The sequence below is a fragment of the Bufo gargarizans genome, chromosome 5 (assembly GCF_014858855.1).
Source record: "Bufo gargarizans isolate SCDJY-AF-19 chromosome 5, ASM1485885v1, whole genome shotgun sequence".
Classification (NCBI taxonomy): domain Eukaryota; kingdom Metazoa; phylum Chordata; class Amphibia; order Anura; family Bufonidae; genus Bufo; species Bufo gargarizans.
The window spans coordinates 218,632,587-218,656,908 of record NC_058084.1 but is presented as its reverse complement, the minus strand read 5'-3'; the positions used below and the strand labels follow the sequence as shown (position 1 = coordinate 218,656,908).

Here is a 24,322-nt window from a genome sequence, read left to right as displayed (position 1 = left end):
CAAAAAATAGAAATTTCAAAATTGTTTCTCCATCTGCCATTAACTCTTGTGGAACACCTAAAGGGTTAACAAAGTTTGTAAACCCAGTTTTGAATACCTTGAGGGGTGTACTTTCTTAGATGGAGTCACTTTTTTGAAATTTCTATTCTAGGGGTGCAACAGGGGGCTTCAAATGGGACATGGTATAAACAAAACCAGTCCTGCAAAATCTGCCTTCCAAAACCCATATGGTGTTCCCCTCCTTCTATGTGCTACCGTTCGGCCAAACAGTAGTTTACGACCACATATGGGGTGTTTTTGCAAACTACAGAATCAGGGCAACCCATTTTGAGTGTTGTTTGGCAGTTAACCCTTGTTTTACTCCTGGAAAAAATTGATTATATTGGAAAATTTTCCAAAAAATAGAAATTTCAAAATTGTTTCTCCATCTGCCATTAACTCTTGTGGAACACCTAAAGGGTTAACAAAGTTTGTAAACCCAGTTTTGAATACCTTGAGGGGTGTACTTTCTTAGATGGAGTCACTTTTTTGAAATTTCTATTCTAGGGGTGCAACAGGGGGCTTCAAATGGGACATGGTATAAACAAAACCAGTCCTGCAAAATCTGCCTTCCAAAACCCATATGGTGTTCCCCTCCTTCTATGTGCTACCGTTCGGCCAAACAGTAGTTTACGACCACATATGGGGTGTTTCTGCAAACTACAGAATCAGGGCAACCCATTTTGAGTGTTGTTTGGCAGTTAACCCTTGTTTTACTCCTGGAAAAAATTGATTATATTGGAAAATTTTCCAAAAAATAGAAATTTCAAAATTGTTTCTCCATCTGCCATCAACTCTTGTGGAAGACCTAAAGGGTTAATAAAGTTTGAAAAAACAGTTTTGAATACCTTGAGGGGTTTAGTTTCTAGAATGGGGTCATTTTTGGGAGGTTTCTATTATCTAAGCCTCACAATATGACTGCAAACCTGAACTGGTCCATAAAAAGTGGGATTTTGAAGATTTCTCAAAAATTTCAAATTTTGCTTCTAAACTTCTAAGCATTGTAACATCCCCAAAAAATAAAATATCATTCCCAAAACAATTCAAACATGAAGTAGACATATGGGGAATGTAAAGTCATCACAATTTTTGGGGGTATTACTATGCATTACAGAAGTAGAGAAACTGAAACTTTGAAATTTGCTAATTTTTCAAAATTTTTGGTAAAAAATGTATTTTTTTATGCAAAAAAATTAACTTTTTTGACCCAATTTTAGCAGTGTCATGAAGTACAATATGTGACGAAAAAACAATCTCAGAACGGCCTGGGTAAGTCGAAGCGTTTTAAAGTTATGAGCACTTAAAGTGACACTGGTCAGATTTGCAAAAAATGGCCTGGTCCTTAAGGTGAAAATGAGCCTGGTCCTTAAGGGGGTATAGAACCTTGTTCCTAAGTGATAGCTGCAGCAGCCATGTACATGGGAGGTAACATATGTAGTAAGCCCTACCCCTGAGTGATAGCTGCAGCAGCTATGTACACAGGACATACCATATGCAAAACCTTGTCCATGAGTGATAGCTACAGCAGCCATGTACAGAGGAGGTAACATATGTAAAGCCTTGTCCATTAATGATAGCTGCAGCAGCCATGCACACAGGACATACCATATGTAAAGCCTTGTCCATGAGTGATAGCTGCAGCAGCCATGTACAGGGGAGGTAACATATGTAGAAAGCCCTACCCCTGAGTGATAGCTGCAGCAGCCATATACACAGGACATACCATATGTATAGAACCTTGTCCCTGAGTGATAGCTGCAGCAGCCATGTACATGGGAGGTAACGTGTAGAAAGCCCTACCCCTGAGTGATAGCTGCAGTAGCCATGTTCACAGGACATACCATATGTATAAAGTCGTATCCCTGAGTGATAGCTGGAGCAGCGATGTACACAGGACATACCATATGTATAGAACCCTGTCCCTGAGAGACAGCTGCAGCAGCCATGTACACAGGACATACTATATGTAAAGCCTTGCCCATTAGTGACAGCTGCAGCAGCCATGTACACAGGACATACCATATGTATAGAACCTTGTTCCTAAGTGATAGCTGCAGCAGCCATGTACATGGGAGGTAACATATGTAGAAAGCCCTACCCCTGAGTGATAGCTGCAGCAGCCATGTACACAGGACATACCATATGCAAAACCTTGTCCATGAGTGATAGCTGCAGCAGCCACGTACAGAGGAGGTAACATATGTAAAGCCTTGTCCATGAGTGATAGCTGCAGCAGCCATGTACAGGGGAGGTAACATATGTAGAAAGCCCTACCCCTGAGTGATAGCTGCAGCAGCCATGTACAGGGGAGGTAACATATGTAGAAAGCCCTACCCCTGAGTGATAGCTGCAGCAGCCATGTCAGAGGAGGTACCATATGTAAAGCCTTGTCCATGAGTGATAGCTGCAGCAGCCATGTACACAGGACATACCATATGTAAAGCCTTGTCCATGAGTGATAGCTGCAGCAGCCATGTACATGGGAGGTAACATATGTAGAAAGCCCTACCCCTGAGTGATAGCTGCAGCAGCCATGTTCACAGGACATACCATATGTAGAAAGCCCTGTTTCTGAGGAGGACAGGAGACACTAAGGTCACAGTGCCATAATGCACTCATCAGATCCGTGGAGTCCCACCACCATTACCCCGGGCAGAACATACTGGCCCACGCGCTATTCACTAAGGGACCGGCGGTGCCCGATCCCCGGGCTTGCCGTGTCACCACAGATACGTGTGCAATAAGCGGGCGGGCTCACCTATCGCCGGTATATAGCATCGCTCTCTAACCGAGAGGGACAGCGCAGAAACCGGGAAATCAGCCGGACCCGGAAGTGACGTAAGGCGTGTCAGCAATAAAGACCACGTGATGCTGTTTAGAGCTGCGCTGTCATAACTAGGCAGGCATGGTGGTTCAGGAGACCAGTCAGTGCTGGGAATGATGGCAGCTTTACGGAAATCTGTGGGAGACGAAGTGTAGTATCCTCATGTACACCGTACAAGCTGTCCCACTGGCTTTAGACTCTCCGCAGTGATTCTGGCCAAGACGAATATTGGGCATGTTACATTTCACATGCGCGGTCCATTGTTTCCGCGGGTGATAAGTTATTTGTCTGGCAGCAGCTTATGAGGGGGCAGTTTTTTCTCAATACGAGCAGGTTCATTCCATTTCACCGCACGTCACTACAATAACGGTGATAGGAGAGCGCCCTCTGGTGTGTGAGAGAGATACTGGCGTGCGCCGCTGGGTGAGAGCTTGAGGTTGGCGCGCGGTATGACATGGCTGCTGCGGGGGTTCCTCTCCTGCAGGCCGTGTACTGGAAGGTGTTCACTATCAGTGACTATGTCCACGTCCTGCAGACGGGCAGCGAGCCAAAGGTTTCTCTGCTGCAGGAGGGGGATAATGGCAGATATAAGACCTTCCTGTCGGAGCTGCTGGTCTGTATACCGCCAAAGGCCAAGAAAATCTGCTCCCCCATTTCTTTCCTGCAGGTAAGCCGGGAGAAGTGACATGATGGCTCATGTCCTGTGAAGCCTGACCCCATAAACCACAATATCATTGTACCTCATCCACCATTTTATTTAGGAATGTGGCATGGAGTAGGAGTCGTAGGTCGCATTCACATGGTGCAGATTTATTTCTAGAAAACTTCTGCAACTGAAAAACAACTATATTCAACTCTATGTGCCTTGCAGAAATCCATGTGTGCAGGGGTGGGATTCAAATTCTTAACAGGTTCCCTACTTAACAGCGGACATGTTTACATATACATACACCATATATATGCAACACACATAAATGCACCACCATATGTACATGGTACACACACATAAAGACACCATATTTACACATACCGTATTTTTCGCCCCATAAGACTCCCCCCCCCCCCCCCCCCCCAAAAAAAAAAAGTGGGGGGAAAAGTGCCCCTGCATATTATGGGGCTGTGCTGGAAATTTACATCGTAGTCTGCGATGCTGCAGCATCGCAGATTGCAATGTATTAGTGAGAAGGGACTGTAGTAGGCGGGGAGAGCGGCGGGGCCGTGCAGGCACAGTACTCTGGCCCCGCCGCTCAGTATGTACGTAGTGTTAATCATAATATCTAAACTGAATAATGATGCGCTCCCCATGTGTACTGTACTTACATGTCACGCTCCTGTAGTAAGCACTAGCAGGCAGGCCGGGCAGCCGTAACTCACGGAGGTCACATGCCTGCTCCGCCTACTTTATGAATGAAGTTGGCGGAGCAGGCACAGGCATGTGACCTCAGTGAGTTACGGCTAGCTGCTAGTGCTTACTACAGGAGTGTGACATGTGTACCGGTAAGCACAGGGGGAGCGCATCATTATTCAGTTTAGATATTATGATTAACACTACGTATAATACAGTACATACTGAGCTGTGGGGCCAGAGTACAGTGCCTGCACGGCCCGCCACTCTCCCCGCCTACTACAGTCCCTCCCTAGGTATCTGTGAATGGGATAATGATGGGGGGGGGTCTGTGGATGGCATTATGATTGGGGGGGATCTGGATGGGACTGTTATGGGGGATCTGTGGATGACACATTAACAGTGTCATCCACAGATCCACCATCCACAGATTCCCCCCACCATAATAATACCATCCACAGATCCCCCCCCCCCCCCACCATTATGCCATCCACAGATTCCCCCCCCACCATCATAATGCCATCCACAGATCCCCCACCATCATAATGCCATCCCCAGATCCCCCCCCCCACCATCATAATGCCATCCCCAGATCCCCCCACCATCATAATGCCATCCTCAGATCCCCCCACCATCATAATGCCATCCCCAGATCCCCCCCCACATCATAATGCCATCCACAGACCCCCCCCCACCATCATAATGCCATCCACAGATCCCCACCATCATCATGCCATCCACAGATCCCCCACCATCAAAATGCCATCCACAGATCCCCCACATAACAGTGCCATCCACAGATCCCCCCACCATCATAATGCCGTCCACAGATCCCCCCACCATCATAATTCCATCCACAGACCCCCCCACCATCATGCCATCCACAGATCCCGCACATAACAGTGCCATCCACAAATCCCCCACCCCATAACAGTGCATCATCCACAGATCCCCCATAATAGTGTCATGCACAGACTGCCATTAGTTCAAACCCACCAAAAGCACACCTTTTGGTTAAAAGGTTTGGTTTTTTTCTTATTTTCCTCCTCAAAAACCTAGGTGCGTCTTATGGGCCGCTGCGTCTTATAGGGCAAAAAATACGGTACCACGCAACTTTTAAAAAGCCTAGGGAGCAAAACTATGGAATGGAAATGCTCAGCTGTCACTGTAATTTTGACAACTGGATCTGGAGAACCCGAGGGAACTGGCTAAATCCCATTCCTGCATGTGCGTCCCACCAAAACAACCCAATTCAAATGAATGGAACTGATTGTGAGTCAGATACATTTTCTGTAGTAAAATCTTCCATGCTTGAAGGCATTTTAGTCTGGTCCTGCAGGGTCACCTACCTCCTCTTCAATTGTATCTGGACAACTTGAATTTTCACCGACATATTCCCCAATATATTATCTCTGCTGCACGCCCAAATTCCCCAATCTAATCAATCAAACCCCCAAATTAAATCTAATTAAAACTGAATCTGGCCATTTATTTACTGCTCCACCCAAAGTGAAGTAGATCAGTAATTAGGAGTGTGTGTGTGTGTGTGTGTGTGTGTATATATATATATCAGTACAGACCAAAAGTTTGGACACACCTTCTCATTCAAAGAGTTTTATTTTCATGACTATGAAAATTGTAGATTCACACTGAAGGCATCAAAACTATGAATTAACACATGTGGAATTATATACATAACAAAAAAGTGTGAAACAACTGAAAATATGTCATATTCTAGGTTCTTCAAAGTAGCCACCTTTTGCTTTGATTACTGCTTTGCACACTCTTGGCATTCTCTTGATGAGCTTCAAGAGATAGTCACCTGAAATGGTTTTCACTTCACAGGTGTGCCCTGTCAGGTTTAATAAGAGGGATTTCTTGCCTTGTAAATGGGGTTGGGACCATCAGTTGCGTTGCGGAGAAGTCAGGTGGATAGACTGAATAGACTGTTAGAATTTGTATTATGGAGACTGTTAGAATTTGTATTATGGCAAGAAAAAAAGCAGCTAAGTAAAGAAAAACAAGTGGCCATCATTACACTTGCGTTGTCCGGATCCAGCGTGTACTCCACTTGCCGGAATTACACGCCGGATCCGGAAAAACGCAAGTGTACTGAAAGCATTTGAAGACGGATCCGTCTTCAAAATGCTTTCAGTGTTACTATGGCAGCCAGGACGCTATTAAAGTCCTGGTTGCCATAGTAGGAGCGGGGGAGCGGTATACTTACAGTCCGTGCGGCTCCCTGGGCGCTCCAGAGTGACGTCAGAGCGCCCCATGCGCATGGATGACGTGCCATGCGATCACGTCATCCATGTGCGTGGGGCGCCCTGACGTCACTCTGGAGCGCCCCGGGAGCCGCACGGACGGTAAGTATGCTGCTCCCCCGCTACACTTTACCATGGCTGCCAGGACTTTAGCGTCCCGGCAGCCATGGTAACCACTCTAAAAAAAAGCTAAACGTCGGATCCGGCAATGCGCCGAAACGTTGTTTAACTTAAGGCCGGATCCGGATCAATGCCTTTCAATGGGCATTAATTCCAGATCCGGCCTTGCGGCAAGTCTTCAGGATTTTTGGCCGGAGCAAAAAGCGCAGCATGCTGCGGTATTTTCTCCGGCCAAAAAACGTTCCGTTCCGGAACTGAAGACATCCTGATGCATCCTGAACTGATTTCACTCCATTCAGAATGCATTAGGATAAAACTGATCAGGATTCTTCCGGCATAGAGCCCCGACGACGGAACTCGACGACGGAACTCTATGCCGGAAGACAAGAACGCAGGTGTGAAAGAGCCCTAAGAAAGGAAGGTCAGTCAGTCTGAAAAATTGGGAAAACTTTGAAAGTGTCCCCAAGTGCAGTCACAAAAACCATCAAGCGCTACAAAGAAACTGGCTCACATGCGGACCGCCCCAGGAAAGGAACACCAAGAGTCACCTCTGCTGCGGAGGATAAGTTCATCCGAGTCACCAGCCTCAGAAATCGCAGGTTAACAGCAGCTCAGATTAGAGACCAGGTCAATGCCACACAGAGTTCTAGCAGCAGACACATCTCTAGAACAACTGTTAAGAGGAGACTGTGTGAATCAGGCCTTCATGGTAGAATATCTGCTAGGAAACCACTGCTAAGGAAAGGCAACAAGCAGAAGAGACTTGTTTGGGCTAAAGAACACAAGGAATGGACATTAGACCAGTGGAAATCTGTGCTTTGGTCTGATGAGTCCAAATTTGAGATCTTTGGTTCCAACCACCGTGTCTTTGTGCGACGCAGAAAAGGTGAACGAATGGACTCTACATGCCTGGTTCCCACCGTGAAGCATGGAGGAGGAGGTGTGATGGTGTGGGGGTGCTTTGCTGGTGACTGTTGGGGATTTATTCAAAATTAAGGGCATACTGAACCAGCATGGCTACCACAGCATCTTGCAGCGGCATGCTATTTCACCCGGTTTGGGTTTAGTTGGACCATCATTTATTTTTCAACAGGACAATGACCCCCAAACACACCTCCAGGCTGTGTAAGGGCTATTTGACCATGAAGGAGAGTGATGGGGTGCTGCGCCAGATGACCTGGCCTCCACAGTCACGGACCTGAACCCAATCGAGATGGTTTGGGGTGAGCTGGACCGCAGAGTGAAGGCAAAAGAGCCAACAAGTGCTAAGCAACTCTGGGAACTCCTTCAAGACTGTTGGAAGACCATTTCAGGTGACTACCTCTTGAAGCTCATCAAGAGAATGCCAAGAGTGTGTAAAGCAGTAATCAAAGCAAAAGGTGGCTACTTTGAAGAACCTAGAATATGACATATTTTCAGTTGTTTCACACTTTTTTGTTATGTATATAATTCCACATGTGTTAATTCATAGTTTTGATGCCTTCAGTGTGAATCTACAATTTTCATAGTCATGAAAATAAAGAAAACCCTTTGAATGAGAAGGTCTGTACTGTGTGTGTATATATATATAGAGAGAGAGAGAGTGTGGATCCAGTTTGTATTGGAAAACTGATAAAATATTAAAAGCTTTGCCTGTGGAATTTTTACTGGCTTCCTGTTAAGGCCTGCTTCAGTCAGGGGTTAACAGGCAGATTGCTATGGCATGCCTGGAAACCTTTACAAGGCCCAGATCTCCAGATGGCGACCAAAATGGTCCCCAATGCGACTTAGAATTTACAAATGGCGACAAGACTTTTTAGTCTTGTCGCCATTTGCGGCTAGACCCGGAGCTCTGCAGTTGGATACAGCGGCAGGCACAGGAGATGATAGTTCTCTGCCCTGTCGCCGATGTTCTTCACAGCAGCACAGTGGAGGAGTCTCTCCCTCCCCCCTGGGCTGCTGCCGCCGCCAATATGAAGAGAGATGGGAGGAGGAGGGGAGGGGCTGTGGCCACTGCGCCACTAATGAGGATAACTGTTAATACAAATACAGGAGGCGGGTGCCGAAATCAAATAGCCGGCACCCGACCTATATGACAGGGAGCTGTGATTAGCGGCAGTTAACCCTTCAGGTGCGGTACCTGAGGGGTTAACTGCAGCGGATCGCAGCTCCCTGTCATAGAGGTCGGGTGTCGACTATTTGAATCCGGCACCTGCCTCCTGTATTTGTATTAACAGGTCAGTTATCCTCATTGGTGGCACAGTGCGCCCCCCCAACACCCCAGGATAATAAACATTGGTGGCGCAGTGCGCCCCCCCAACACCCTAGTATAATAAACGTTGGTGGTGCAGTGCCAATAAGGGTTAAAAAGTAAAATAAAAATTAACTCACCTCCTCCAATTGATCGCGTAGCTGGCGGTCTCCTGTTCTTTCTATAGGACCTGTCAAAGGACCTGTGGTTACGTCACAATTTATTTTATTTTTTTATCCCTCAATTGACCTACTAAGCATTCTGTATTAAAGAATGCTATTATTTTCCCTTCTAACCATGTTATAAGGGAAAATAACAGTGAATAGACTTTCATCCTAGCAAACATGTGTGAAAATCGCGCCGAATCCACACTTGCTTGCGGATGCTTGCGATTTTCACGCAGCCCCATTAACTTCTATGGGGCCTGCTTTGCATGAAAAACGCACAACATAGAGCATGCTGCGATTTTCGCGCAACGCACAAGTGATGCGGGAAAATCACCGCTCATGTGCACAGCCCCATAGAAGTGAATGGGTCCGGATTCAGTGCGGGGTGCAAAGCGTTCACCTCACGCATTGCACCCGCGCAGAAATCTCGCCCATGTGAAAGGGGCTTAAGGGTTAATTGGCCAAGGGTTCCAGACCCTAAGGGGGCTAATAGTAAGTAAAAAAAAAAACACAAACACTAAGGCTACTTAGTAGTACATCGGAACTGCCTGCCAGATCCGCCGATCTGGATGTAACTGAAAGCATTTGTGAGACGCATCCGGATGCAGATCCATCTCACAAATGCATTGCAAGAACGAATCCATCTCTCCGCTTGTCATGCGGACAGACGGATCCGCATTGTATCTTTTTACACATATTTAAATGGGGAAAAATGCCGGATTCGGCATTCAGGCAAGTCTTCAGATTTTTTTGCCGAAGATAAAACCGTAGCATGCTACGGTTTTATGTTTTGCCTGATCAGTCAAAACGACTGAACTGAAGGCATCCTGATACATCCTGAACGGATTACTCTCGATTCATAATGCATGGGGACATGCCTGATCAGTTATTTTCCGGTATAGAGCCCCTGTGACGGAACTCTATGCCGGAAATGAAAAATGCTAGTGTGAAAGTACCTTAAAATATGAAGTTTAAATCCCCCCTTTCCCATATCATCACCATGACGGCCACAAGGAGATTGACCCATGACCTCTGTGGGGGCAGGAAACAGAGAAGAGGTTAAATTGCCCCCTCCCACCACCACAGCTCGTGCTTATGCTGGGCTGGGGGGTATTGGGAGGGCTCGCTCCGGCTGGTCTGGAGCCTGCTCCCGGGCCGCAAAATCCCTCCTCCTCCCCGGTGGGTCGGGCTGGTAGCGGCCGGCGTGTGCGCACGCCGACGCCTGTGACGTCACTTCCGGGTTCGGTCATGTGACGCAACCCGGAAGTAAAGCGCAAAAGGCAGAGCAGTTTGAATAAAAGGCGGGACGGCCATGGAACGCTGATCTGAGGTCTGTGAGTACTATAATTGCGGTTCTACTTCCAGAATATGTCAGGTCCCGAATTGCAAACTGGTCTGGAGCCTGATGCTCCCTCTCTGCCTCCTGTAAGTATCCCTCTGGGGGTCCGCTTTTGATAGTACTGAATTTTTCTGCTACGCATATTTTCTGATGCCTCTATTCCATATTTGTTTATTTTCAGGCTAAAGAGGCTCAAAAAAAGGTTAAAAAACCTTGCTGCATCTCTTGTGCTAAAAGATTGCCCGATGAATATGGAAAGAAGCTTTGTAAAGAGTGTATTTCTGATGTGATCCAGCAGGAACAATCCTCTCTTATGGATAATATCAGATCTGTGGTTCAGGAAGAACTTAGGGCCGCTAGAGCTGCTCCATCTGATTCCCAGGGTGAGCCCTCTCGCAAGCGTCCGCGTTCTAAGATCATTACCTCAGGATCTGATGACGCTGACGATAAAGCTTCAACTTCCATGCAATGGGAGGATGATCTCTCTCTTTCTGAAGGAGAAATCGATGAAAGTAATAGAAAATTTAATTTTTTCTCAGAAGAAATGGGTTAATTATTAAAAGCAGTCAGAGCGACAATGGGGATTGAAGAAGCCCCTAGGTCCTTATCCATTCAGGATGAAATGTTCGGGGGACTCAGGGTAAAGAAATCCAAAGTCTTCCCCATAAACGAACATATTAGAGAGATGATTTTGGAAAAGTGGTCTGAACCAGAAAAACGACTTGGAGTATCCAAGGAATTTAAAAATCTACTATTATTCGACCCTTCTCAGTCTAAATTGTTTGACGAGAGACGTGCAGGTGGCGAAAGTTAACAACAAAACTGCCCTGCCGTTTGAGGATGCCGCTCAATTGAGAGATGCTATGGAGCGGAAGGCAGATGCCCTTTTAGGAAAATCTTGGGAGGCCTCAATGTTTAACATTAAGACCAACATTGCAGCAACGTCTGTTGCTAGATTTATGTACTTATGGTTAGGAGAGCTTGAAAATCACCTAACCTAAGGATTCCTGGCAGATGCATCGGCTGAATCTATTAGATTCTGTGCTAAGGAGACTGGACTTTCCAATGCGGCCCGTCTGGCTTTATGGATGAAGTCATGGTCGGGTGATAGAATTTCCAAACAGAAGTTAGTATCTATCCCCTTTTCAGGAGAATATGTATTCGGGCTGGTCCTAGACAAGATACTTGACAAAGCGGCTGATAAGAAAAAAGGATTCCCTGAGGAAAAGTCCTTTAGAAGGAACCAGTCTTTTCGGTCATAGAGTGTACAAAATAAGGCTGTTAGGGGGAAAGGCAAGTCAGGCCGCTGGGCTTATCCCAAGGGGGGTAAAGGAAGAGGCTTACTCCTTAAGCCCCAATCTGAATTTGAAGATAAACAGTGACGCCATTGTAGGGGGGAGACTGAAGGATTTCCTAGGTCCATGGGCACTAACATCAAAAAATCCTTGGGCCTTGGATATCATTTGGCAAGGTTACAAGATCGAGTTCACCTCTCTCCCCCCTCCAAGATTTGTCGTCACAAAGATGCCTGCCAGATCCTCCAACCTGAATATTTTCCAGGGAGTTCAGGACCTGGTGAAGAAGGGAGCAGTAATCCCAGTTCCCGTGTCTCAAAGAGGTTGAGGGTACTATTCAACCCTATTTTTAGTAAGAAAGAAGGAGGGAGACTTCCGGACCATTATAAACCTGAAACAACTGAACAAGTTTATTCTTTACAGGAAGTTCAAGATGGAGTCTCTCAAATCCATAGTACCTCTGATAAAGCTAGGAGCATTTATGTGCTCGGTCGACCTGAAAGACGCTTATCTGCATGTCCCCATTCACCCAGATCACCAGAGATACCTAAGGTTTGCGATCCTTTTTAATTATAGCAGACTCAAAAGAGCTCCTACTGTCGGACTTGGAAATATTTTTATCCCGTCTGTCGAAGCTAGGATGGATAGTGAATGAACCCAAGTCAATGTTAGTACCATCCACGAAAGTGAGGTTCCTAGGAGTTACACTAGACTACCTAACACAGTCAACCTTCCTACCACAGATCCAGTCCCTGGTAAACAAGGTGAGGCATTTCCAACACCGGAAGAAATGCTCAGTGAGGGAAGCAATGAGCCTTCTCGGCCTCCTAACCTCCTGTATACCTTCTGTCGAGTGGGCGCAGGCTCACTGTCGAGTAATACAGAACTGGCTATTGTCCCACTGGAGCAAGAAGAAAGGCTCTCTGGACTCCAAGCTTTGGATTCCAGGGTCAGTAAAGATATCGCTCTCGTGGTGGACGAAGGAGAAGAATCTTTCCCAGGGGGTTCAATGGATCAAATCGCCTTCAATTACGATCTTCACAGATGCCAGCAAATCTGGATGGGGAGCGAAAATCGACAGATTTCCAGGGAACGTGGAAGCATCTCATATCTGTCCAATCTTCAAATTTCAGCTAGCTGTATGCGGTAAGAGAAGCTCTACTTTCAGCCAGGCAGCTGATAAGAAAACAGCACGTGAAGGTCCTATCGGACAACATGACCGTGGTCTACTACTTGAAACATCAGGCAGGTACTCGATCAAGGAGACTCCAGAATATCTCAGAGGAAATTTTCTCCTTTGCAGAGAAAGAGCTAAGATCCATCTCAGCAATGCACCTGAAGGGATCCCAGAATCTAGAAGCGGACTTTTTGAGCAGACAAGTAGTAGATCACACAGAGTGGGCACTGAATCTAGAGGTCTTCAGTATGCTAACCCAGAAATGGGGGCTTCCTACAATAGACCTGTTTGCATCAAAAAAGAATACGAAGGTACAAACATTCTGCTCCCTAAATGCGGGAGATCAACCCTGGAGAATAGATGCCTTCTCCCTAAAATGGTGTTGGGATCTAGGGTACGCATTGCCTCTCATCCCGAGGGTCATTCGGAAGATTCTGGAGGGAAGAACCACAATAATATTGATCACCCCGTTCTGGCCAAAAAGAAGTTGGTTCGCTCAGCTCTTAAAACTGGCAATAGACGAACCAGTGAGACTCCCACTCAGAGGGGACATCCTATACCAGGGTCCTTTGCTACATCCTCATCCGGAGTTCCTGAAACTCACGGCTTGGATCCTGAGGTCTCCCTCTTAAAATCCCAACGCCTGTCGGACAAGGTTATAGCCACCTTGAGATGCTCTAGTAAAAAAGTGACATCTGCGATATACCTGAAGATCTGGAAAAGGTTCTGTTCATGGTGAGGTGAAAAGAATCCAAATCTTGAAGGGCCTAACATTCCAAAAATTCTGGAATTTCTACAAAAAGGTCTGGATATAGGCCTCTCTCCATCTACCTTAAAGGTTCAAATTTCTGCATTAAGCGCCTTCTTTGATGCCGACCTGGCAGACCATAGATGGATTAAACGATTTATAAGAGCTGCCCGTAGACTTAGACCCACGCTAAGATCCGGCACCCCGACCTGGGACTTAAATCTAGTGCTCAACAACCTTATGTGTTCCCCATTTGAGCCGTTGGAGAACTGTTAAATTAAATTGCTTTCATTCAAGACCGCTTTTCTTATAGCAATTACCTCTGCCAAGAGATTAGGAGAGATTCAAGCCCTCTCTATTAGAGAACCATATCTTGCCATCACTGATGATAAGATTGTGCTTAAATTAGACCCAGGTTTCCTGCCAAAGGTAGCCTCAGACCGCAACAGAGGCAAAGAGATCTTCCTTCCATCTTTTTTCAACAATCCTAAGGATCAGGAGGAAGAGAAATTTCATTCCCTTGATGTTAGGCGTACAGTCCTTAGATACTTAGAAGCCACTAGGGACTTCAGGAAGTCTGACAGCCTGCTTGTCCAATTTGCTGGAAAAAATAAGGGATCCAGGGTCTCAAAATCCTCCATTGCAAGATGGATAAAGGACACCATTACCCTATGCTATAAGAATCAAGATCTGGATCCTCCTTCCAATATTAGGGCACATTCTACCAGAGCTGTCTCCACTACTTTTGCTGAAAGAGCAGGGGCCTCCCTGGATGATATATGCAGGGCCGCCTCTTGGTCTAGTATTCACACATTTGTGAAACATTGCCGCTTAGATTTATCTGGAACCTCTGGCCTCTCCTTTGGTCGGAAAGTTCTTCAAGCGGTTGCCCCCACCCATAAGAAATAATTTTATAACTATCCTTGTGGCCGTCATGGTATTGATATGGTAAAACCGGAATTAGACTTACCGGTAATTCAGTTTCCATGAAATCACCATGACGGCCCATATAGTCCCTCCCCTTCTTTTGTTTGAAGTTTTTTCACCGTTATTTTTCTGGTATGATGTAATACTGGGAAATACTAATACACTTCTGGCACTTGATATCTTTGGAACACTGAGGTGTGGTGGTGGGAGGGGGCAATTTACCTCTTCTCTGTTTCCTGCCCCCACAGAGGTCATGGGTCAATCTCCTTGTGGCCGTCATGGTGATTTCATGGAAACTGAATTACCGGTAAGTCTAATTCCGGTTTTCACAATTTTACATATAAAATATATAAACAATAAATAAATAAACATATTACATAGCGCTGCATCTGAAAAGTCCAAACTATTAAATTATTTAAAAATATCTCCTATGCGGTGAGTGCCGTAACAGAAATAAATAAATAAAAACCATGCGATTCGCCTTTTTTTAGTCACCCCAAAAAATAGGATAGGACTGTTCTATTATTGGCCGAACGTTTCATGAAATGCTAAATGCACGCGCCTTTTTTTGCGTGGTATTGAGTATCGTAATATTTTTTTTATGGTGACGAAAGCGAATCAAAATTTTGGTATCGAAACAACCCTACGCCGATATGTTCGGCGTAGCGTTGTCACGATACCAACATTTTGATTCGGTTTCAATTTGCCAACTAAAAATTTTATTTTGCTCCTAAATTTTTCAGTTCAGGAGCCAATGGCTACTAGGTATTTTTTTTAGTCTGGAGCACTGAGGCCCCATGTTGTCAAAGCAACCTATTGAAGCCCTGCAATTTGACTGTGGGGGCTCCGTTTGGTGGACAGAGGATGCCCCCTCCTTTTGTTTAACCACCTAGATGGTGGTATTTGCTGTGGCATCTGAGAGGATAAATGGCTGGGATTGGAGTTATCTGTCACCTCAGATGGGTGTCAGCTGTATTACACAGCCAACACCCACCGTGTTTGGAGTGGACTCGGCTCATAAGTCCGCACCATGTATTCCCTGCTTATCAACCTACATTTACTTTGTGGTGGCATACATGTGAACAACCCTTTTAGGTTCTTAACTGTCCATGATAACTATGCACAGTTGCCATGGTACCTTAGCTATTTTATTATTGCTGTATGTGTTCAGAAGGTTGGTACCTAATGCGTAATCTTTTTGGTTCTCTAGCTGTCAACTCAAAGAGAAGTCGTAGCTCGAGTAATTCAACGCATCTGTGAAAAAAACAAGAAGAACGTTCTAGCATTTGGATATGGCCTGGCTGCTGAAAAGAGTTCATTACGTGTTACATTTGCACCAAGTATTTGCAATTACTTTCCAAATCCAACAACGGCAACTATCAGCACCAGTGTCCTCTGGGAAACCCTGCTAAGTAGGGTGGGAGATGATGTTATGATGCATTTGTTGGAAAACTGTTCTCTTTTTATGAGGGTGCCACCCAATTGTTGCTATCAAATGTGTGGTCAGCCTATCTATAATGTAACCAAAGAGGAAACTCTTCCATCACCTTGGCTTAAAAAAGACTGTTCTATCTATAAAGGAAATGTTTTATCTCAATATATTCAGAGACGTTCTTTCACATCTAATACTTGTTCACGGAAAATGACCACATTAAGGCAAAAAATAAAAAGTCAAAGAAACGTTAAAGTAAAAAAAGTACACACTGAGGTTATGATGGAAGCAGGAGATATACCCTCCAGCATTGGACCATTGAAACATTTGGAGAATGTTGGTACGTTTACCACTGAGGATAGGCACACAAAAAGAGCTCCTCTTATTGAAAATTGTGACATCCCGGCCAAAAGACGTAAAACAGAACTGAAACAAACTGACGTTCACACGTCTGCTATTGTGACAGCAGAAGCACCTTCCGTAATACCAGGGGATCACATAGTGTGGCAGTGTGCCAGTCAAAGTGAATCCGAGAAGCATTCTGCTGTAACAACTGGAAACTTTAGGTTAAGTGATTTTGTGGAGCCTCAAGACAAAGCATCCTACGATTCTCTTTGTACACCTTCAGGCAGAACTTCACCGTCTAACATTTTTGTAGACTTTGGTAAAATGTTGTGCACAAATCCAGTTTCTAAGGAAGGCTTTATGGAAAGTTTTCTACTGAATATGTTGGACAGTAACACCCACGGCAGTCTAAATCTTATTGAGAGGATATTTCTGAATACCGGTATGTCCGAGCAAGACATTGACTTACAGGTTCCTTCTCAAGGCAAAAGAAAGAAAAAAGTTTGCAAGCGTTATTGGCAATTGATACCCATTTTTCAGGAACTGATAGAAAACCACAAACGATGTCCTTACATGTCACTGTTAAAGAAACATTGTCCTGTCAAACAATCTGTAAAGAATAGAACTGAGATGATAGAAGGAAAAGGCAATGAAGATGGTCTGCCAAGCAGCAAGACACAGCGCGACCATAGAGAGACAGCCAAAACTGACTGGAAATCCAGTAACACATCTGTGCACTGTACTGTTACACGCCAAAGTAATGTTTGGGAGGAAAAAGAGAACACGAGGCTCATAGATGAACTATATGCGTTACTGAAGCAACATAGCAGCGCCTGGCAAGTCTATACATTTGTCAGGGAATGCCTGCACATAGTCGTGCCTAAAAGCTTGTGGGGCTCCAGTAACAACAAGTGTTGCTTCTTCAGAAATGTCAAAATGTTGATAAAATCTGTCAAGTGTGAGAAAATGTCTTTGTCAGAACTGATGTGCAAGATGAGGGTAGAAGACTGTCCTTGGCTGCGTCTCAAGAAACGTGAGTTAAACAGGGTTCAGTTTGGTTGAAACTGATGGGTCAGTAAAGGTCCTTTTACATGGTAAGAAACTTGGCCCATAAAGAAGCGACGATCGGCGATATAGCATGTTGATCTGCAATCTTGAAGTACATTTAAAAAGCACATGTCTGCAGGATTAACCTTATTCAACCAGACCTGGTAGGGGGGATCCAGCTGAATAAAATGACACCTCAGTTATGTAGATCTGTTGACTTCCATTCCTCCTGCTTCTGATTGACATTTCACTTTGCCCTGTAATCTCGCGCTTGCACAGTAGACTACATTATAGGCACATGTGCAGTAGTCTTCTGATTCTTCAGCAGCATGGATGGCTATTGTGCACGCCCGGATAGTGTAATCTACGTGGCAGGCATAAGATTACAGAGCCAGCCGAGATGTCAGTCAAGCTCATCCCTTGGTGCACAGAACAACAAATATAGCATATTAATAAAAAGCAATATTGTTCAAGAACGGCACAATGGAGTTACATAATTCAGGTATCTCTTCATACTGCAGGATCGACTCTATCAGTCCTTAGTTTATTAAGATTGATCCTGCTGACAAATGCTATTTAAATGTTTTAGATCATTTGTATAGTTCATCTCCAGAAAAGTTTGCCGAATATCAGCAACACATCCCAGATTACACAGAGAGATGAGCCCCTGACAAGCAGTCGTTTTTATCCCAGCATAAAAGATGCGGTCAGCAGCTGCTTGTTTTTATAGCTGATTTATTAAGAAATGAAAGTCATGTGAAAGGGGTTTAAAAGAAAAGCATTTGCTCCATAGGCTACCTAGTTTGCCATACGGTATGCATATATAACTGGTTGCCTCTGTATGGAATATCACAGCATACAAAGCCCTTTCCTACAGCAAAAAAAGGTGTATCTGCCCGATGGAGGACAAAAGGACATGCTTTTCCCCTCCACTGGGTGAATGGATATGTTTAAAGTGTAAATGTGATGGGGAAGTGACAAGGAAAGTTAACTTAATGTACAGCCAGGTCCATAAATATTGGGACATCAACACAATTCTAAATTTTTTGGCTCTATACACCACCACAATGGATTTGAAATGAGATGAACAAGATGTGCTTTAACTGCAGACTGTCAGCTTTAATTTGAGGGTATTTACATATAATCAGGTGAACGGTGTAGGAAATACAACAGTTTGCATATGTGCCTCCCACTTGTTAAGGGACCAAAAGTAATGGGACAGAATAATAATCATAAATCAAACTTTCACTTTTTAATACTTGGTTGCAAATCCTTTGCAGTCAATTACAGCCTGAAGTCTGGAACGCATAGACATCACCAGACGCTGGGTTTTATCCCTGGTGATGCTCTGCCAGTCCTCTACTGCAACTGTCTTCAGTTCCTACTTGTTATTGGGGCATTTTCCCTTCAGTTTTGTCTTCAGGAAGTGAAATGCATGCTCAATCAGATTCAGGTCAGGTGAATGACTAGGCCATTGCATAACATTCCACTTCTTTCCCTTAAAAAAACTGTTTGGTTGCTTTTGCAGTATGCTTTGGGTCATTGTCCATCTGCACTGTGAAGCGCCGTCCAATAAGTTCTAAAGCATTTGGCTGAATATGAGCAGATAATATTGCCCGAAACACTTCTGAATTCATCCTGCTGCTTTTTTAGCAGTCATATCATCAATAAATACAAGAGAACCAGTTCCATTGGCAGCTATACATGCCCACGCCATGACACTACCACCACCATGCTTCACTGATGAGGTGGTATGCTTAGGATCATGAGCAGTTCCTTTACTTCTCCATACACTTCTCTTTCATCACTCTGGTACAAGATTTTTTTAGCCTAACGATAGCTTGTTTCACTGATAGTGACAGCTCTTTGGATCTTTGCGAGTTGACAGCAACAGATTCCAAATATCACGCTTGAAATGAACTCTGGACCTTTTATCTGCTCATTGTAATTGGGATAATGAGGGAATAACACACACCTGGCCATAGAACAGCTGAGAAGCCAATTGTCCCATTACTTTTGGCCCCTTAACAAGTGGGAGACACATATGCAAACTGTTGTAATTCCTACACCGTTCACCTGATTTGGATGTAAATACCCTCAAATTAAAGCTGACAGTCTGCAGTTAAAACACATATTGTTCGTTTCATTTCAGATCCATTGTGGTGGTGTATAGAGCCAAAAATGTGAGAATTGTGTCCATGTCCCAATATTTATGGACCTGACTATATTACAATGATATGACTTTCCTTCTCACTTACCCTACACATTTCAAATAAATAAATTATAGTAAAGCCCCTTTCACATGAGCAATTCAGAATGAGTCAGGGTCTGTTCAAGGAAATACTGATAGTTTTGCTCACAAGTTTAACCCTTTCAGGACCCTGCCATTTTTCACCTTAACCGCCTCCGGACCGCCTAACGCAGGATTGCGGTCCGGAGGCGGACGGTTTATTCCTCTTCCTGTTTTGTTAACAGCGTCTGATATACCTGCTACCTGGTCCTCTGGTGGTCCCTTTTGCTTGGATCGACCACCAGAGGACACAGGTAAGTAGCACCAAACACCTACTACACTACACCCCCCACCCTCCTGTCACTTATTAACCTCTGATCACCCCATATAGACTCCCTGATCACCCCCCTGTCATTGATCACCCCCCTGTAAGGCTCCATTCAGACGTCCGTATGTGTTTTGTGTTTTGCGGATCCTCAAAACACATAAGGACGTCTGAATGGAGCCTACAGGGGGGTGATCACCCCATATAGACTCCCTGATCACCCCCCTGTCATTGATCTCCCACCTGTACGGCTCCATTCAGACGTCCATATGTGTTTTGCGGATCCACGGATCCGCAAAACACATACGGACGTCTGAATGGAGCCTTACAGGGGGGTGATCACCCCATATAGACTCCCTGATCACCCCGCTGTCATTGATCACCGCCCTGTAAGGCTCCATTCAGACGTCCGTATGTGTTTTGCGAATCCGCGGATCTGCAAAACACGGACACCGCGGATCTGCAAAACACGGACACCGGCAATGTGCTTTCCGCATTTTGCGGATACGCACATTGCCAGAACTATATAGAAAATGCCTTTTCTTGTCCGCAATTGCGGACAAGAATAGGACATGTTCTATAGGCTCTACAAAAAACGCAGTGTTCGCCCGATCAGGCCTGATCTTGTGCGCACACTTGCGTTCAGTCCGCCCCACCGCAGTGACAGAATATTTTTTTTTCTGATCACTGCAAAAACACAGTAAAATCGCTGCGGCGCTATAAAAAGATCACTTTTGAGGGGCATGGCGAGTTCATAGAAGAATTTTTTTTTTTGGGCACAAGTTAGCGGAAATTGATATATTTTTTTGTTTGTTTGTTTTTTCTCACAAAGTCTCATATTCCACTAACTTGTGACAAAAAATAACCCCACGGAATCCAAATGCGTAACATTTTTTAAACATTTATATTCCAGACTTCTCACGCTTTAGGGCCCCTAAAATGCCAGGGCAGTATAAATACCCCACAAGTGACCCCATTTTGGAAAGAAGACACCCCAAGGTATTCTGTGAGGGTTCCTAGAATATATTTTTTTGGGCACAAGTTAGGGGAAAATGATTATTATTATTTTTTTTTCTCTTACAAAATCATTTTCCGCTAACTTGTGCCAAAAAAAAATATTCTAGGAACTCACCATGCCCCTCATGGAATGCCTTGGGGTGTCTTCTTTCCAAAATGGGGTCACTTGGTGGATATTTATACTGCCTTGGCATTTTAGGGGCCCTAAAGCGTCAGAAGAAGTCTGGAATCCAAATGCCTAAAAATGCCCTCCTAAAAGGTACTCATTGGAATTTGGGCCCCTTTGCGCATCTTGGCTGCAAAAAAGTGTCACACATGTGGTATCGCCGTACTCAGGAGAAGTAGGGCAATGTGTTTTGAGGTGTATTTTTACATATACCCATGCTGGGTGAGAGAAATATCTCTGTAAAATGACAACTTTGTATAAAAAACCCCGGAAAAGTTGTCTTTTACAGAGATATTTCTCTCCACCCAGCATGGGTATATGTAAAAATACACCCCAAAACACATTGCCCTACTTCTTCTGAGTACGGCGATACCACATGTGTGACACTTTTTGCAGCCTAGGTGCGCAAAGGGCCCAAATTCCAATGAGTACTTCTAGGATTTTACAGGGCATTTTTACGCCTTTGGATTCCAAACTACTTCTCACGCCTTAGGGCCCCTAAAATGCCAGGGCAGTATAAATACCCCACATGTGACCCCATTTTGGAAAGAAGACACCCCAAGGTATTCCGTAAGGGGTATGGTGAGTTCATGTAAAATTTAATTTTTTGTCATAAGTTAGTGGAATATGAGACTTTGTAATAAAAAATAAATAAAATCATTTTCCGCTAACTTGTGACAAAAAATAAAAACTTCTATGAACTCAATATGCCCATTAGCGAATACCTTAGGGTGTCTACTTTCATTTGTGGGGTGTTTCTATTGTCTGGGCATTGTAGAACCTCAGGAAACATGACAGGTGCTCAGAAAGTCAAACTGTGTAAATAATTTTGTTTGCACCAACGTTTGTACATAGTTTGTAAACACTATAACGTTTACTCAAACCAATAAATATACACTTATTGCATTTTTTTATCAAAGACATGTAGAACAATAAATTTAGAGAAAAATATATATAGAAATGTAGTTTTATTTGAAAAATTTTACAACAGAAAGTGAAAAATGTAATTGTTTTGCAAAACTTTCGGTTAATTTCGATTAATATAAAAAAAGTAAAAATGTCAGCAGCAATGAAATACCACCAAATGAAAGCTCTATTAGTGAGAAGAAAAGGAGGTAAAATTTATTTGGGTTGTAAGTTGTATGACCGAGCAATAAACCGTGAAAGTAGTGTAGTGCAGAATTGTAAAAAGTGGTCTAGTCATTAAGGGGGTTTAAGCTAGGGGAGCTGAGGTGGTTAAAGACCAGTTCAGGTCTGAAGTCACTTTGTGAAGATTACATAATAGAACCTACAGCCCTCAAGGTATTCAAAACTGATTTTATAAACTTTTGGTAACCCTTTAGGTGTTCCACATGAATTAAAGGAAAATGTAGATGAAATTTTGAAATTTCACTTTTTTGGCAGATTTTCCATCATGGCAGGGCACAGAAGGAAAGGAACGCCATATGGTTTTTGGAAGGCAGATTTCACTGGGATAATTTTAAGTTGCCATGTCACATTTGAAGACCCCCCCCCCCCCCCCCCCCGATGCACCCCTAGAGTAGAAACTCCCAAAAAAGACCCCATTTTGGAAACTGCAGGATAAGGTGGCAGTTCTGTTGGTACTATTTTAGGGTGCATATGATTTTTGGTTTCTTTTTATTACACTTTTTGTGAGGCAGGGTAACAAAAAATAGCTGTTTTGGCACCGTTTTAGGAAGGTTTTTATAGAGCAGGTGTTATGGATGTCTCCAAAATCTGTAAGCCATAGGTTTTTATTTTATTTTATGGGCCACTGTCTTATGTAGGGGCTAATTTTTTCCGGTATGAGATGACTGTTTGATTGGTACTATTTTAGGCTGGTTTCACACTAGCGTTCGTCGGTCCGCTCGTGAGCTCCGTTTGAAGGAGCTCACGAGCGGACCTGAACGCCTCCGTCCAGCCCTGATGCAGTCTGAATGGAGCGGATCCGCTCAGACTGCATCAGTCTGGCGGCGTTCAGCCTCCGCTCGCCTCCGCACGGCCAGGCGGACAGCTGAACGCTGCTTGCAGCGTTCAGCTGTCCGCCTGGCCGTGCGGAGGCGAGCGGATCCGTTCAGACTTATAATGTAAGTCAATGGGAACGGATGGCTTAATCTTCAAGCGGATCCGTCCCCCATTGACTTTACATTGAAAGTCTGAACGGATCCGCTCAGGCATCTTGCGCACTTAGAAATTTTTCTAAGTTATTAATGCAGACGGATCCGTACTGAACGGATCCTCCGTCTGCATTAATATGATCGGATCCGTTCAGAACGGATCCGATCAAGCGCAAGTGTGAAAGTAGCCTTAGGGTGCATATGACTTTTGATTGCTTTTTGTGATGTAAGATGAGAAAAAATGGCTTACACCGTTTTATAAAAAAAAAAAAAAATTGTCATGGTGTTCACCTGAGGGGTTAGTTCATGTGATAATTTTAATAAGCAGGTTCTTACGGATGCGGCGATACCTAATGTGTATACTTTTTTTATTTCCGTTTTACACAATAACAGCATGTTTTAGTGTCTCCATATTCTGAGAGCTATAGCTTTTTTTTTTTTTTGGGGGGTGCGTATGACTTTTTGATCGCTTGGTATTACACTTTTTTGTGATGTAAGGTGACAAAGAAATGTTTTATGACTGACCGCGGCAGTGCAAGGGTTAATGCGCCGGCACCAGTGTTTTTACTCAGGCTGGCGCATACAGCAGGGGTCCAGCTATCAGTGACTGCTGGACCCCTGCCGCTGTACATGTACAGCGCAGGTCCTTAAGAGGTTATTCAATCTTGTCTGCAATTGCGTTCAACATTTCATTTTTTTCACGTTGTAAGAAGGTGCAAGGAATCATCTTTGATTATAGGTACGTGTCACTGAGTTTCCTGGCCTCCGTGGAGTAGGAGTCAGTTTTTATGTCAGCAGTAGTTGCTGTTTCACACCTTAATAGTTAGTATGGCTTTATAGCTGATCCGGGACAGCTCTTACTGGGAGTAGTCAAAGTGCTGGGTGGGTGGCTAACTATGGCTACCGTCAGTCGTTATATGCCAAGAAGCTGTGTGCAGCAGGTACCTCATAAACCACTCTAAACCACTTGTGCCTTTTTTAAGTGGGGGACACTCCAGCAGAGGCTCTGCTGGACTCAGGGAGTCTGGTGTCCCTAGTAAGGGCTCCCTTGGTACGGTCCACAGAGTATACTGGCTGGAAAGTCTTGGGTCATGTGCATCCATGGAGACTTAAAAGACTATCCCACCACCCTGGTGTCTCTAACCACAGAGGCCAGCAGGTGGATTCA

At 44.5% G+C, this 24,322-nt stretch overlaps 2 protein-coding genes across 3 annotated transcripts in view; one reads left to right on the top strand and one right to left on the bottom strand.

The window, feature by feature from the left end:
- The window catches only part of CLPTM1L (CLPTM1 like), a 111,998-nt gene extending 109,120 nt beyond the window's left edge, over positions 1–2,878 (bottom strand). Inside the window, exon 1 of the mRNA XM_044293052.1 lies at positions 2,798–2,878. The gene's annotated coding sequence lies outside the window, so the exon portion shown is untranslated. The remainder of the gene's footprint in view (positions 1–2,797) is intronic.
- A 417-nt stretch (positions 2,879–3,295) lies between these two features.
- The window catches only part of TERT (telomerase reverse transcriptase), a 106,477-nt gene continuing 85,450 nt past the window's right edge, over positions 3,296–24,322 (top strand). For both annotated transcript variants that reach the window (XM_044295112.1, XM_044295111.1), the window contains exons 1-2: positions 3,296–3,530; positions 15,686–17,285. In XM_044295112.1, the coding sequence (XP_044151047.1) occupies positions 3,318–3,530; positions 15,686–17,285 (1,813 nt within the window). In that variant the 5' untranslated portion in view covers positions 3,296–3,317. The remainder of the gene's footprint in view (positions 3,531–15,685; positions 17,286–24,322) is intronic.